At 36.1% G+C, this 13,964-nt stretch overlaps 1 protein-coding gene across 8 annotated transcripts in view; it reads right to left on the reverse strand.

The window, feature by feature from the left end:
* Positions 1-12,044: 12,044 nt before the first annotated feature.
* The window catches only part of KLHDC1 (kelch domain containing 1), a 130,327-nt gene continuing 128,407 nt past the window's right edge, over positions 12,045-13,964 (reverse strand). For 6 of the 8 annotated variants that reach the window (XM_077126824.1, XM_077126827.1, XM_077126830.1 and 3 more), the window contains one exon: positions 12,045-13,718. In XM_077126824.1, coding sequence (XP_076982939.1) covers positions 13,547-13,718 — 172 coding nt within the window. In that variant the 3' untranslated portion in view covers positions 12,045-13,546. The remainder of the gene's footprint in view (positions 13,719-13,964) is intronic. The other 2 variants (XM_077126825.1, XM_077126831.1) reach the window with 2 other exon arrangements.

A 13,964-nucleotide genomic window follows, 5' to 3' on the forward strand; every position in this document is an offset into this window, starting at 1 on the left:
CTCTTCTTCACACCTCTTTCTTTTGTGTTTTCATATCTGTCTCTAGTGCTCTCTTTAGTATTTCTTGCAGAGCTGGTCTCTTGGTCACAAATTCTCTCACTGATTTTTTGTCTGAAAATGTTTTTAATTTCTCCCTCATTTTTGAAGGACAATTTTGCTGGATATAGAATTCTTGGTTGGCAGTTTTTCTCTTTCAGTAATTGAAATATATCATCACACTGTCTTCTTGCCTCCATGGTTTCTGCTGAGAAATCTACACATAGCCTTATTGGGTTTCCCTTGTATGTGATGGATTGCTTTTCTCTTGCTGCTTTCAAGATCCTCTCTTTATCTTTGACCTCTGACATTCTGACTAGTAAGTGTCTTGGAGAACTTCTATTTGGATCTATTCTCTTTGGGGTACGCTGCACTTCCTGGATCTGTAATTTTAGGTATTTCATAAGAGTTGGGAAATTTTCAGTGATAATTTCCTCCCTTAGTTTTTCTCCTCCTTTTCCTTTCTCTTCTCCTTCTGGGACACCCACAACATGTATATTTGTGCGCTTCATATTATCATTCAATTCCGTGAGTCCCTGCTCATATTTTTCCATTATTTTCCGTATAGTTTCTGTTTCTTGTCAGATTTCAGATGTTCCGTCCTCCAGTTCACTAATCCTAACCTCTGTCTCTTGAAATCTACCATTGTAGGTTTCCATTTTTTTCATCTCTTCTATTGTACCTTTCATTTCGATAAATTCTGTGATTTGTTTTTTCAGACTTTCCATTTCTTTTTTTCTTCATTCCTTGCCCTCTTCATAACCTCCCTTAATTCATTGATTTGGTTTTTGATGAAGTTTTCCATGTCTGTTCGTATATTCTGAATTGTTTCAGCTCCTGTATCTCATTTGAACTATTGGTTTGTTCTTTTGACTGGGCCATATCTTCAATTTTCCTGGTGTGATTTGTTATTTTTTGCTGGCATCTAGACATTTAATTACCTTAATTAGTTTATTCTGTAGATTGCTTTCACTTCTCTTACCTAGGGTTTTCTTGCTAGATGAATTTGTTGTCTATCTGTTCTTTGACCTTCAGTTCAGCTTTTTCTGGACCTCTAGCTTACGTTTTGTTTAACAGAGGAGAATTTTTCAGTTCTTATTTTCTTGTTTCTTGCTCTGCCTGTATGGTGCCTTTTCCCTCCCCACCCTTAGGAGGGTCTACGTAGGTATTATAGACTTCAGCCAGGTTTTACCGGACTAAACTGGCCTCCTATCAGGGGAAAGGAGTCACCTGCATCAGTTTTCCCTGAGGGTGAGACCCAGCAGGTTAAAAGACTTTCCTGTGAAGTCTCTGGACTCTGTTTTTCTTATCCTGCCCAGTATGTGGTGATTGTCTGCCTGCGGGTCCCACCAGCAAAAGATGTTGTGGCACCTTTAACTTTGGCAGACTCTCCCTGCTGAGGGCATGGTGGAGACAGAGGAGAGGTTGTAGGCTGGTTTTAATGGCTTCAAATTGCCAAGCCCTGGGATCTGAATTCCTTGAGGGAGGGATTCCACCTGTATTGGGCTTCACCCCTCCCCTGGGGAAGGCACAGGTGGGAGACAGCCCTGAAAGCAGTCCGTTTCTGCCTATGCCTGGGGTAGTTGCAGCCAGAGAAGTGCTGCTGCTGAATCCAGATGCAGCCAAGCCTCCGTAAAAACACAGCCACAAAAACCTCCGTTTCCTCCCCTTTCCTCTTTTTTCGTTAGCCCAATGAGCGACCTCCACCTTGACCAGGTTCACCTGAGCTGGGGGCCTATTTTTAGTAGTTAGAATTTGTTAATTAATTCCACAATTGGCGCTTAATTGTGCTCAGTCCCTGCTGCTTAAATTTCCTTTCCTTTCCCCTCTGGGAAGCAGATGGTGGGAGAGGGGCGCCGGCCACCATGGCTTGGGGAACTCACAGTTCTGAGGAGGCTCGCAGCAGGTCCAGGTGATCCAGACTGGGGTACGCTGTGCGTCAGATCACTGATGTTCCAGGAGCTGTTCTGTACTATTTCTGGTTATTTAGTAGTTGTTTGGAGGTTATTCTTATGCATTATGTAGTATCCCTTATTAGTTTATAGTGAATTGGAGTGGCTAGAGGGAAGTGCCTGAAACTGTAGAGTTGTGTTTTTTTTTTTTTTTTTTACATGGGCAGGCACCAGGAATCGAACCTGGGTCCTCAGGCATGGCAGGCAAGCATTCTTACCTGCTGAGCCACCATGGCCCGCCCTAGAGTTGTGTTCTTGATGATTGGATGATACAGCTTTCACAATGTGACAGTGTGATTATGAAAACCTTGTGTGTGATGCTCTTTTCATCTACAGTACAGACAGGTGAGTAAAAAATATGGATAAGAAATAAACAGATAATAGGGGGAACAAATGTTAAAACAAAACAAACAAAGTGAGGGAGAGATGAAAATATTCCCAAATGAATAAAAGCTGAGGGAGTTGTCACTACACTGGCCCTAAAAGAGATACAGGGCCATGGGTAAATATAAATGTCAGTACTATCTTATTTTTGCTTTATAACAGCACTTTTCACATCCTACAGGAACCCCCAAAAAACTGCATAAAATGTAATGAGAAATAAGTAATAAAAATTCCTATACCCAGCTTACACATACAGGAGACCCAGATTTGATTCCTGGACCATGCACCCCTCCCCTCTAAAAAAATTTCTAGGCCCAGAGGATTGTGGGAAGATGGCACAGCAGGAAACTCCAGTTTCAGTCTTTCCATGAGAACAACTATTAAAATGGCAGGAATTGTCTCAAAATTATTTTGAAGCTTCAGAGGCCAGTAGAACATTGTATAGCATCAAGTGAAGAGTGGAAAGGTCAGGCTGGTGGTGCCAGTTTGAAAATACCCCAGAAAAGCTATGTTTTAATCCTGATTCACTCTTGTGAGGGTAGCCATTTCTTTTAATCTTGATTCAATACTATAGGATGGAATCTTTTGATTAAGTTATTTCCACAGAGATGTGAAACACCCAATTATGGGTGTGCCCTTTGATTAGATGAAGATGTAACTCCACCCAATCCAGGTGGTTCTTGATTAGTTCACTGGAATCCTTTAAAAGAGGAAATACTTTGGAGAGAGAGACAAATGACGGAAATGACAAAGCCAAAAGAAATTTCAGAGCAGAGACTACAGAAATGACAGAGCTGACAGGGAGAGAAAGCTGACACAGATGCTTAGAGCCAAGCAGACATTGCCATGAGGTATTACACAAGCCAGAACCTGGAGAGAGCCAAGGGAAGACAAGAGATGAAAGCCAGCCCAGAGAAGCAGAGTGAGGAACTCCCACAGGAACAGAGGCTAAAAGCAATGGAGCCCAGGAGCAAGGACCAGCAGGTGCCAGCTGTGTGACTGCCCAGCTGACAGAGGAGTTCCTGACCCATTGGCCCTCCTTGAGTTACGGTATAGGCCTAGAACCGTAAACTTGAAACTTTTTAAATTCCCCCTTTTTAAAACCATTCCAGTCCTTGTATATCGCATTGCAGCAGTTTGCAAACTAACACACTAGTAAATTATGATAAATACCAGTAAATTGCTCCCTCCAAGTGAGTGGTTACCAGCACCCATTACCGACACCTATGGCAGGCTGCAATGTGATTTAGTCCTTGGCTACTTCACTGGTGACAGAAAGGAACATAATTCTCTTCTTCAAGATCAGGGTGGGCGTGGCCATTCGCTGATAATAGTTTTTAATTAGTGAGGGGTGGCTATTATCCCAAACCACTCCAGAAAAAGGTGGTACTGGAGAAGACTTAAAGACACTATGCTTCTTCAGAACTGTGGGGGCAAGTTCTAAGGCAGCATTTCCTGGACAGGTCAAGAAAGCTTACCTTTGGGGAGCAGGGGAAGAAGCTTCTGGTGCTTTTCCTGACCCCTTCCCCAGGTAAGGTTGGAACTGGTCTGTACTCCCTTCACGGGTTCCTGGTTCCATTCCAGCAAGAAAAGACTGACTTAGGAAACTCTTCTCTGGTCTGGACCCCTTCCCAGAATTTGCCCTCCAGGCAAAAGCATTTAAGATAAGAAATGCTCTATAAGAAATTATACAGGCAGACAGCCTTTGGAAAAGTTTTGCCTGTATTAAAAACTAGGGAAAAAAAGGTGACATTCCAACTCCTGTAAAAATGCTCATGGAGATGAAGGAAAATACATGGAAAGAACAAAGGATACTAGGAAAACAATGAATGAGGACTATAAGGATTTTGTTAAAGAGATAGAGATTTTGAAAAGGAGCAAACAGAACTACCAGAGTTGAAGGCCACAATAACTGAAATGAAAAATTCCTGAGGGTTTCAACACCAGATTGGAGCTGGCAGAAGACCAAATCAGTTAACTTGAAGACAATTAAAATGAGTCTGAGGAAGAGAGAAAAAAAAAAGAATTATAAAACCCAGAAATACCCTAATATACTCCGAGGACACAATCAATGTACCAATATACACATTGTAGGAGTTCCATAAGGAGAATAAAGAGAGAAAGGGGCAGAAGAATATTCAAAGAAATAATGACAGAGAATGTCTCAAACTTAGCAAAATATGTGAGTATGCATATCCAAGAAGCCACAGAACACCAAACAGAGCAAATATGAAGAAAAGTACATTCTGTCAAATATTTATCAGTTTATAAAGGAGAGAGTTCTGAAAGCTGCAAGCGAAAAGCAATGTTATGTACTAGTGAACCCCAATTAGGTTGAGTGCCAATTTCTCATCAGAAACATAGGTGTTAAGGAAGCATTGGGTTGAAATATTTAAAAGCTGAAAGAAAACAATGCCCAGCCAAGAATTTAATACCTGGTGAGACATATTTTCAAAAATAAGGGAGAGATGAAGATATTCCCAGATAAACAAAAGCTAAGGTATTCATCACCACTGGACCTGCCCTACAAGCAATGCTAAAGGGAGTTGTTCAGACTGAGAGAAAAGGAAACTAGACAATGGTTTAAAACAGAATAAAGTAGTAAAGACCTCCGGTAAAATTAAGAATATTGGTAATTATAATATCTGTGTTATTATATTATTGTTGGCATGTAACTCTACTTCTTACTTTCTACAGGTGCTAAAATGTAAATACATAAAAAGCCATGATAAATCTATGGTTTTAGACATACAATGTACAAAGATATAAGTAGTAACAAGTACAAAAAAAGATGGAGACATGGAGGGATATAGGAAAAGTGTATGTGTACATACACTACTGAAGTCGAGTTGGTATAAAAAAAAAATGACTGTTATATATTTAGAATGTTAAATTTTAACTCCATAGTAACCAAAAGGAAGATGTATGAAAAATATATCCAGATACAAAAGAGAAGGCACTCAATACAAAACAAATCAAATTAACATAAAAGTACGGATTAATGGAAGAACTGAGAAAGAAAAAGGAATAATAATAAAAAAATAAAAAAGATTAACAATAAAATGGCAGAAGAAAGTCCTCCATAATCTGTAGTGATTTTAAATGTAAATAGATTAAACTCTCCAGTCAAAAGGCAGAGATTGGGAGAATGGACAAAAAAGCATGACCCAACTACATGCTTTCTGCAAGAGACTTACCTTAAATTCACAGACACAACAGACTGAAAATGAAAGATATAAAAACTATACCATGCAAGCAGTAACAAAAAGAGAGCTGATGTAGTGCTTTAATTTGTTAAAGTTGCCAGAATGCAATATACTGGAAATAGAACGTTTTTTAAAAAGGGAATTTATTAAGTTGTAAGTTTACAGTTCTAAGGCCATGAAAATGTCCAAACTGAGGCACCAACAAGAGGTTACCTTCATGCAAGAAAGGGTGATGTCATCTGGAACACCTCTGTCAGCTGGGAAGGCATGTAGCTGTCGTCGGCTAGGGTCTTTGGCTTCTGGACACCTCTCTCAGCTTGGAAGGTACATGGTGATGTCTGCTAGCTTTTTCTCCTCAGTTCATAAGGCTTCCCCAGGGGCATTTTCCTTCTGTATCTCCAAAGGTCTCTGGCTATGTGAGCTGTCTAGCACTGAAACCTTTTCCAAAATGGTTCCCTCTTAAAGCGTTCCAGTAAGCAACCCCACTTTGAATGGTTGGAGACACACTTCCATGGAAACCACCTAATTAAAAGGTACCACCAATAACTGGGTGGGTCACATCTCCATGGAAACAATAAAAAAGATCCCACCTAGCAATACTGAATTAGGGTTCACAATAGATTCAAACTGGCACACATATATAGAACACATCATATCACAAAACAACAGAAAACATATTATTCTCGAGTGCACATGGATGGACCAAACTTAGGTCATAAAAAAAAAAAAAAACTCAAAAAATTCAAAACCATTGAAATCACACAACAAATCTTCTTTGACCACAATGGAATGAAGCTTGAAATCAATAACAAAGAAAATTAGATATTTCACAAGGATGTGGAAATTTAACAACAAACTCTTAAATAACCAATGGGTTAAAGAGGAAATCACAAGTGAAATTAGGAAATACCTTGTAGTGAATGAAAATGAAAATACAACATACCAGAACTTATGGGATGCAGCAAAGGCCATGATCAGAGGGAAATTTATGGCTCTAAATGCTTACATTAAAAAAGAAGAAAGACTTCAAATCAGACACCTAACTTCAAAACTGGAATAACTAGAAACAGAAAAGCAAACTAAGCCCACAATGAGCAGAAGGAAGGAAATTACAGATATCTGAGCAGAGATAAATGAAATAGAAAACAAAGAAAAATAGAATCAACAAAACTAAGAGTTGGTTCTTTGAAAGATCACAAGATTAACAGACCTTTAGTTAGACTAAAGAAGAAAAAAAGACAAAGGTGGTTCAACATAAAAAAATCAATTAATGCAATATACATTAACAAATTGAAGGGGAAAAACATATGATCATATTGATTGATACTGAAAAAGCATTTGACAAAACCCAGCATCAATTTTTTTTTTTTACATTTTATGCTCATGGATTGGAAGATTATATAGTTAAGATGACAATTCTACTCAAATTAATCTACAGATTCAACATATCCCAATCATATTCTAATGGCCTACTTTGAAGAAATGGAAAAACGAATCATAAAATTTATTTGGAAGGGCAAGAGACCCCGAACAGCCAAAAATATCTTGAAAAAGAAGAACAAAATTGGAGGACTCACACTGCCTATATTACAAAGCTACAGTGGTCAAAACAGCATGGTACTGTCATAAAGGTACACATATTGATTAATGGAAGTGAACTGAGAGTTCAGAAATAGACCCACACATTTATGGTCAATTGATTTTCGACAAGGCTGCCAAGAGCACACAAAGGGGACAGAACAATCTCTTCAACAAATGGTAGTTGGGAGAACTGGATATCCACATCCAAGAAAAGAATGAAAGAAGACCCCTATTCTCACACCTTATACAAAAGTTTACTCAAAAGGATCAAAGACCTAAATATAAGAGAAGGACCATAAAACTCCTACAAGAAAATGTGGGGAGGCATCTTCAAGATCTTGTGATAGGTGGAGGTTTCTTAGACTATACACCCAAAGCAAAAAAAGATAAATGGGACCTCCTCTAAACTGAATACTTCTGTACATTAGAGCCTTTGTCAAAAAGGTGAAAAGGCATCTTACTCAATGGGAGAAAACAGCTGGAAATCACATATCCAATAAAGGGGTAATATTGAAAATATATAAAGAAATCCTACAACTCAACAACAAAAAGACAACACAATTTAAAAATGTGCAAAATACTTGAATAGACATTTTCCAAAGAGAAATACAATTGGCTAAAAAGCACATGAGAAGATACTCAGCATCACTAGCTATCAGGGAAATGCAAATCAAAACCACAATTAGATATTTCACACCTGAGAGAATGGTCAGAAAACTACAAATGTTGGTGTGGATTGGAGAAATAAGAACAATTATTCACTGCTGGTGGGAATGTAAAATGGTACAGCCACTGTGGAGGACTGTTTTACAGTTCCTCAAGAAGCTAAGTGTACACCTGCCATATGAATTAGTGATACTGCTACTAGAGATATACTCAGAAAACCTGTAAGCTGAGATGTGAACAGATGCTTGCACACCAATATTCATAGTGGCATTATTTACAATTGCTAAAAGATAGAAATAACCCAAGTGTCTATCAACTGATGAATGGATAAACAAAATGGAATCTACACATTCAAAGGAATTTTATTCAGCAGTAAGAAGGAATGGTATCCTGAGGCATGTGACAACATGAATAAACCATGAGGACATTATGTTGAGTGAAATATGTCACAAAAGGACAAATATTGTATGATCTCATTAAAATGAACTTAAAATAATAAGTAAACTCATAGAGTTAAAATCTAGAGATAGGTTACCAGGAGATAGAACGAGGGTAGAGAATTGGGGACAGATACTTAATGTGTGCAGAATTTTTAACCAGGTTGAATTTAAATGTTTGGAAATGGAAAGAGGTGATAGTAGCACATTACAGTGAGTGTAATTAACAGCACTGAATTATGTGTGTAATTGTGGTTGAAAGAGGGAAGTTTAGAGTTGTGTATGCCACTAGAAGGAAAGCTAGAGATAAAACCTGCGACTGTATAACACAGTGAAACCTCTGGTGAATAATGTCTGCGGTTAATTGTACAAATATAAAAATGTTCTTCCATGAACTAAAACAAATGTACATCACTATTACAAGGAGTTAGTAATAGAGAGGTATATAAGGAAAATGTATCTAATACAAACTATGGACTATAGTCAACAGTAATATATTTTTTTATCAAGAATAAGAAATGTACTATATCAATGCTAAGGGTCAGTAATGGGTGCTAGAGGAAACATGTATGGGATTTTTTTTGAAGTAATGCAAACGTTCTAAAATTGAACTGTGGTGATTAATATATACAATTCTGTGATTATACTGTGAACCACTGATTGGATATTTTGGATGGATTGTATGATGTGTGAGTATATCTCAATAAAACTGCTTTAAAAATTATATGGAATGTTAAGGGGCCCCAAATAGTCAAAACCATCTTGAAAATGAAGAATGAAGTTAGAAGATTCATACTTTCAGATCTTAAAATTTAATACAAAGCCACAGTAATCAAAACAGCATGTTGCTGGCACAAGGACAGACATATGGACTAATGGAATAGAATTGAGAGCTCACAAATCAACACATTTAAATTCATATTTAAGGCCAAATGATACTGACAGTGTGGGAATGAATAGTCTCAGCATAAATGGTGCTGGGAAAATTGGATCTTCAATTGCAAAAGAAATAAGGAGGATCCCTACCTCATACCTTATATAAAAATGAACTCAAAATGGATCAAAGACCTAAATATAAGAGCCAGAAATATCAAACTCCTAGAAGAAAACACAGCATCTACAGGACCTTGTATTAGGCAACGGTTTCTTAGACTTTCACCCAAAGCATAAGCAACAGAAGAAAAATTATATAAATGGGACGTCATCAAAATTAAAAAATTTTATGCCTCAAAGGACTTTATCATGAAAGTAAAATGACAAACTACAGAATGGGAAAAATATTTGGTAGCCACATATTTGATAAGGGTTTAATATCCAGAATAAAGAAGTTCTTCAATTTAACAACAACAAAAACAAATAACCCAATTTAAAAATGGGTCAAAGACTTGAATAGACATCTCTCCAAAGAAGATACACAAATGGCCAAAAAGCACATGAAAAGATGCTCAACACATTAGCCATATCACCCAGCAATCCTATTATGAGGTATATACCCCAAAGACTTGAAAGCAGGGTGTTACGGTTAGGTTCATGTGTCAACTTGGCCAGTTGATGGTGCCCAGTTGTCTGGTCAAGCAAGCACTGGCCTGTTACTGCAAGGACATTTCATAGCTGGTTAATAAGCCAGAAGGCTGGTTTATTAAATCATCACTCAGATGATTACATCTAAAGCTGATTACAACTGTGATTAATTAAGGGGAGTGTCTTCCACAATGAGAAAATTCAACTAGCTAATTCAATCAGCTAAAGACTTTTAAGAGAGAGGTGATGATGTCAAGTAATGTAGAAGAGAGAACTTTTGTCTCTACATCGGCCAGCCAGCTTCTCCTAGGGGATTCATTGAAGACTTTCATTGGAGGTGCTAGCTCGCGGCTTACCCCACAGAATTTGGACTCGTGCATCCCCACATTTGCATGGGACTCATATTCACAGATATCTCCTATTGGTTGTGTTGGCCTAGAAAATCCTGACAAATACACAGGGACTTGAACACATACTTGCACACTGATGTTCACAGCAACATTATTCACAGTTGCTAAAAGATGAAGCAACCCAAGTATCCATCAACCTATGAATAGATGAACAAAATACAACGAAATATTATTCAGTCATAAAAAAGGCATGAAATTCTGAAACATGTCAACATGGATGAACCTTGAAGACATCATGGTGAGTGAAATAAGCCAGACACAAAGGTACAAGAATTCTATGATCTCACTGATATGAAGTAATTAGAATAAACAAACTCAGACAGAATCTAGAACAGAGACTATCAGCGAACAGGGTGGGGATAGGGAATGGGAAGTTAAGGATACAGAGTTCCCACTTGGAACAATGGAAATATTTTGATAACGGATGGTGGTGATGGTAGCACCGTGAAAATAATGAAATGAAATAATGGCACTGAAATATATATATCTGAATGCGGTTAAAAGGGGGAAATGTTAGGTTCTTTATATGGTAATAGAATAAAATTAAAAAAAAAAAGCCATGGAACTTCACACAGTGAAGCCTAAGTTAAAACATGGACTACAGTTAACAATACATTTATAAACATTTACTTTCATCAGTTCTAAGAAATGAACCTCACCAATGCAAGGTGGTAATAATAGGGTGATATATGGGATACTGTATCACATGCAAGATTGTTCTGTAAATCCATAATTTCTCTAATATATTTTTTTAAAATTCCTAGGCCTACTCTAAGTTGCCAGTACAATTTCAGTTCAGTTATTAAATGCCCAGTGTATAAAAAAAAATGAAGGAGAAATCAGTGATTTTTGGACTCATAATTTATAAACATGTAATTTGTGACAAGAATTACATAAAGGTAGGGGATGGAGGGATATAGGAGCATAATTTGTGCATATTACTGAAGTTAAATTGTATCAAATCAAATGAGACTGTTATAGATTTAGGATATTAAATTTAAGTTCCAGTATTGGAGAATATGCAAGATCGTTAGAGTACAGTTTACTAGGGGAAATGGCCAGAGGGAATGGGAAGTTAATGCATAATGGGTGTAGTTTCTGTTTAGGGAGATGGGAAAGTTCTAGTAATGGAATGTGGTGCGGGTACTTCTATATTGTGAATGTGATTAATCCCACTGAATTATATGTCTGGGAGCGGTTGGAATTAGGAAATTTATCTTGTATATATGTTCCCACAATTAAAAAAAAAAAAGAACAACTAGAGAGACGATGACAATACAATACATGATCCTTGATAGGATCTATCAAGGGAGGAGAAAAGCCCAAAAGGGTTATCACTGAGAAATATGAAAAAAATTTAAATATAGACCGTAAGCTTTATATCAATGCTGAATTACTTAATCATGATAACTGCACTTAAGATGGTTACATAAGAAGTGAATATCCTTGTTACTAGGAAATGTACATGGCAGTATTATTATGTGTTTAAGGGGCATGATTTATAGAATGTACACTCAACTGTGCAGAAAATGGACTGATAAATAGACAGACGGATGGATGGACAGACAGAAAAAACAAAGGATATTCCCAATGTGGCAAAACGTTAAACTTGGTAGATCTAGGAATGGGGGTGGGGAACAGGGAAAGGGTTATGAAGAAGTTGTATGTATGAGGTTTATATTATTTTTGTAACTATCTGGAAGTTTGAAAGTATTTCAAAATAAAAAGTTTTTTTTTTTTTTAAACAAAACAAAACAGAGGTACTTTGCTAAGAGCCTTTGAAGGCATTCACATAATCCCAAAGCCATTTCCAAAAATTGTTCATTCCACTCAAAGTCATTTGCCACTATCCAACTGGTATATTTTTGGTATATTTTTGCATTAAATGTAAAGTACTGATAAGTAAGTTCAAAGTAATAAAATAATTACTTCCAAGATGTATATTACTTGTGAGATTCATTTCCTTAATCAGTTACTAAGCCTAAAATAGTACCAAAAAATGATAACTTACCCGAAATACATTTTGCATACCAACTCTAATGACTAGTTTACACTGACAAAACCAGGAAAATAGTAATTACATACAGTTTGTATATTAAATAAAATGTAACACACAAAATATTTCAATACACAAATAGAGCTTTAGGCACCAAAATACATCAATCACACATCTCTATAAAATATATCTCTAAAATTACAACTACTATAATTTTCACTGTAAATTATACATATTTCAATATAGAAATATATTTTTCTCTAATATTTTAATTTCAGAGATAACTTGCAAGTGATATTATAGAGGATAATTTTATATATTGGGCTTTTCAGTAATTCAACGGAAGGGTATGACTGCAATAATATTAAGAAAAAATTCTTTATGGAAAAGTATCATTTTGAGGAATACAGAAATAGTGTCCCACTTCTGTATAAATAGTAATACTGAAAATAAAAGTAAAGGTACTAGATTTTCAAGATCCTGGCATCTTGAGCACCAACTCTGTACAATGGAGTGAGTCAAACAGTGGTTTCTATAAGTCAAATTTCTAGGTTACCATCCCATTTTATTACTTATGAAAATAACTTTAGAAGCACTCTTACAACATGTCCTAAAAATTAATAAATACACTGCTTTTCAATATTCCAAAACCCATATTATAAATAAAACCTCCATTTTATACATTTTGAAACATGGTGTATACGTGTGTGTGTGCATGTGTACTGAATAAGCTAACTGAACTTACGGAAAACATGCAGTAGAAGGCCTTTTATTCTCCTGTTCAAATAAGGCTGAGAAAAAGTTACAATGATGCCTAAGAATACCAGATAAAGAACAGGAGTTGAATATTTAATACCCTACTTTATAATTTTTGGCCAGATAAACTGGCCACTGAATTATTTAAGGAGAAGCTTGAGACAGTATGAAAATGACTTGGGAAAATGTATTCTTTCTGAAATTTGATGTATAGTGTGTGTGTATGACAGAGACAGACATATATATGAATATGTAGGAATTTCTGATATCTGTGGATAATTTCTTATTGTCCTTAAATTTATATAATTTTTCCAGTAAAGAGCACACATTGTGATAAAATCTCTTAAAATATCAGTTCTGCAGCTTATAAAGAAATTGGCTTACAAATATAATCTATCCTTAACATCTAATTTCCATATATCCCATGCCATATAATCACTCTTTAAAAAAAAGTATTTCTTTTTTCAAATTTTATCTTCAAAACAAAGCCTCAAATTGAGGTTGGGGTGGGGTTGGGTGGGGTGGGTAAAATTTATAACTGGATTCAAGCATTTAAACATGTTAAATACATAGAGTTTATAACAACTTAATTACTACTGATCTACTGATATTTATTTTCTGATTCTTCTGTTTGAACTCTTTGTTCTTCTCGGTGAGTAGTTGCAGTCCAAAACGTTATTTTTTTGAGTACTTGTTGCAGAAGTTTAGGAGGTAATAAAGATATCTGACTTTCTAAAATGATAGCATTTTTACCAATGCAGTCAAGGCATGACCTGTAAATAAAACATAATAACTTTTAGTTTTGAATGAGAAGCTATATTTATAAATAAGTATTCTTAAAAATAAAAAACTTTATAAATATTTTACATGATAATATACTTCCTTTGTATTGTTAGGAACATGCTAGGATTTTTTTTTCTCATAGCATCACAGTTATTGTATATTTTTATAGCATAAGAGACTGTATTGACCAAAATCAGATGGAAATAGAAAATTCAATCTACTATGTATAATGTTCA

The sequence above is a fragment of the Tamandua tetradactyla genome, chromosome 14 (genome assembly GCF_023851605.1).
Source record: "Tamandua tetradactyla isolate mTamTet1 chromosome 14, mTamTet1.pri, whole genome shotgun sequence".
Taxonomy (NCBI): domain Eukaryota; kingdom Metazoa; phylum Chordata; class Mammalia; order Pilosa; family Myrmecophagidae; genus Tamandua; species Tamandua tetradactyla.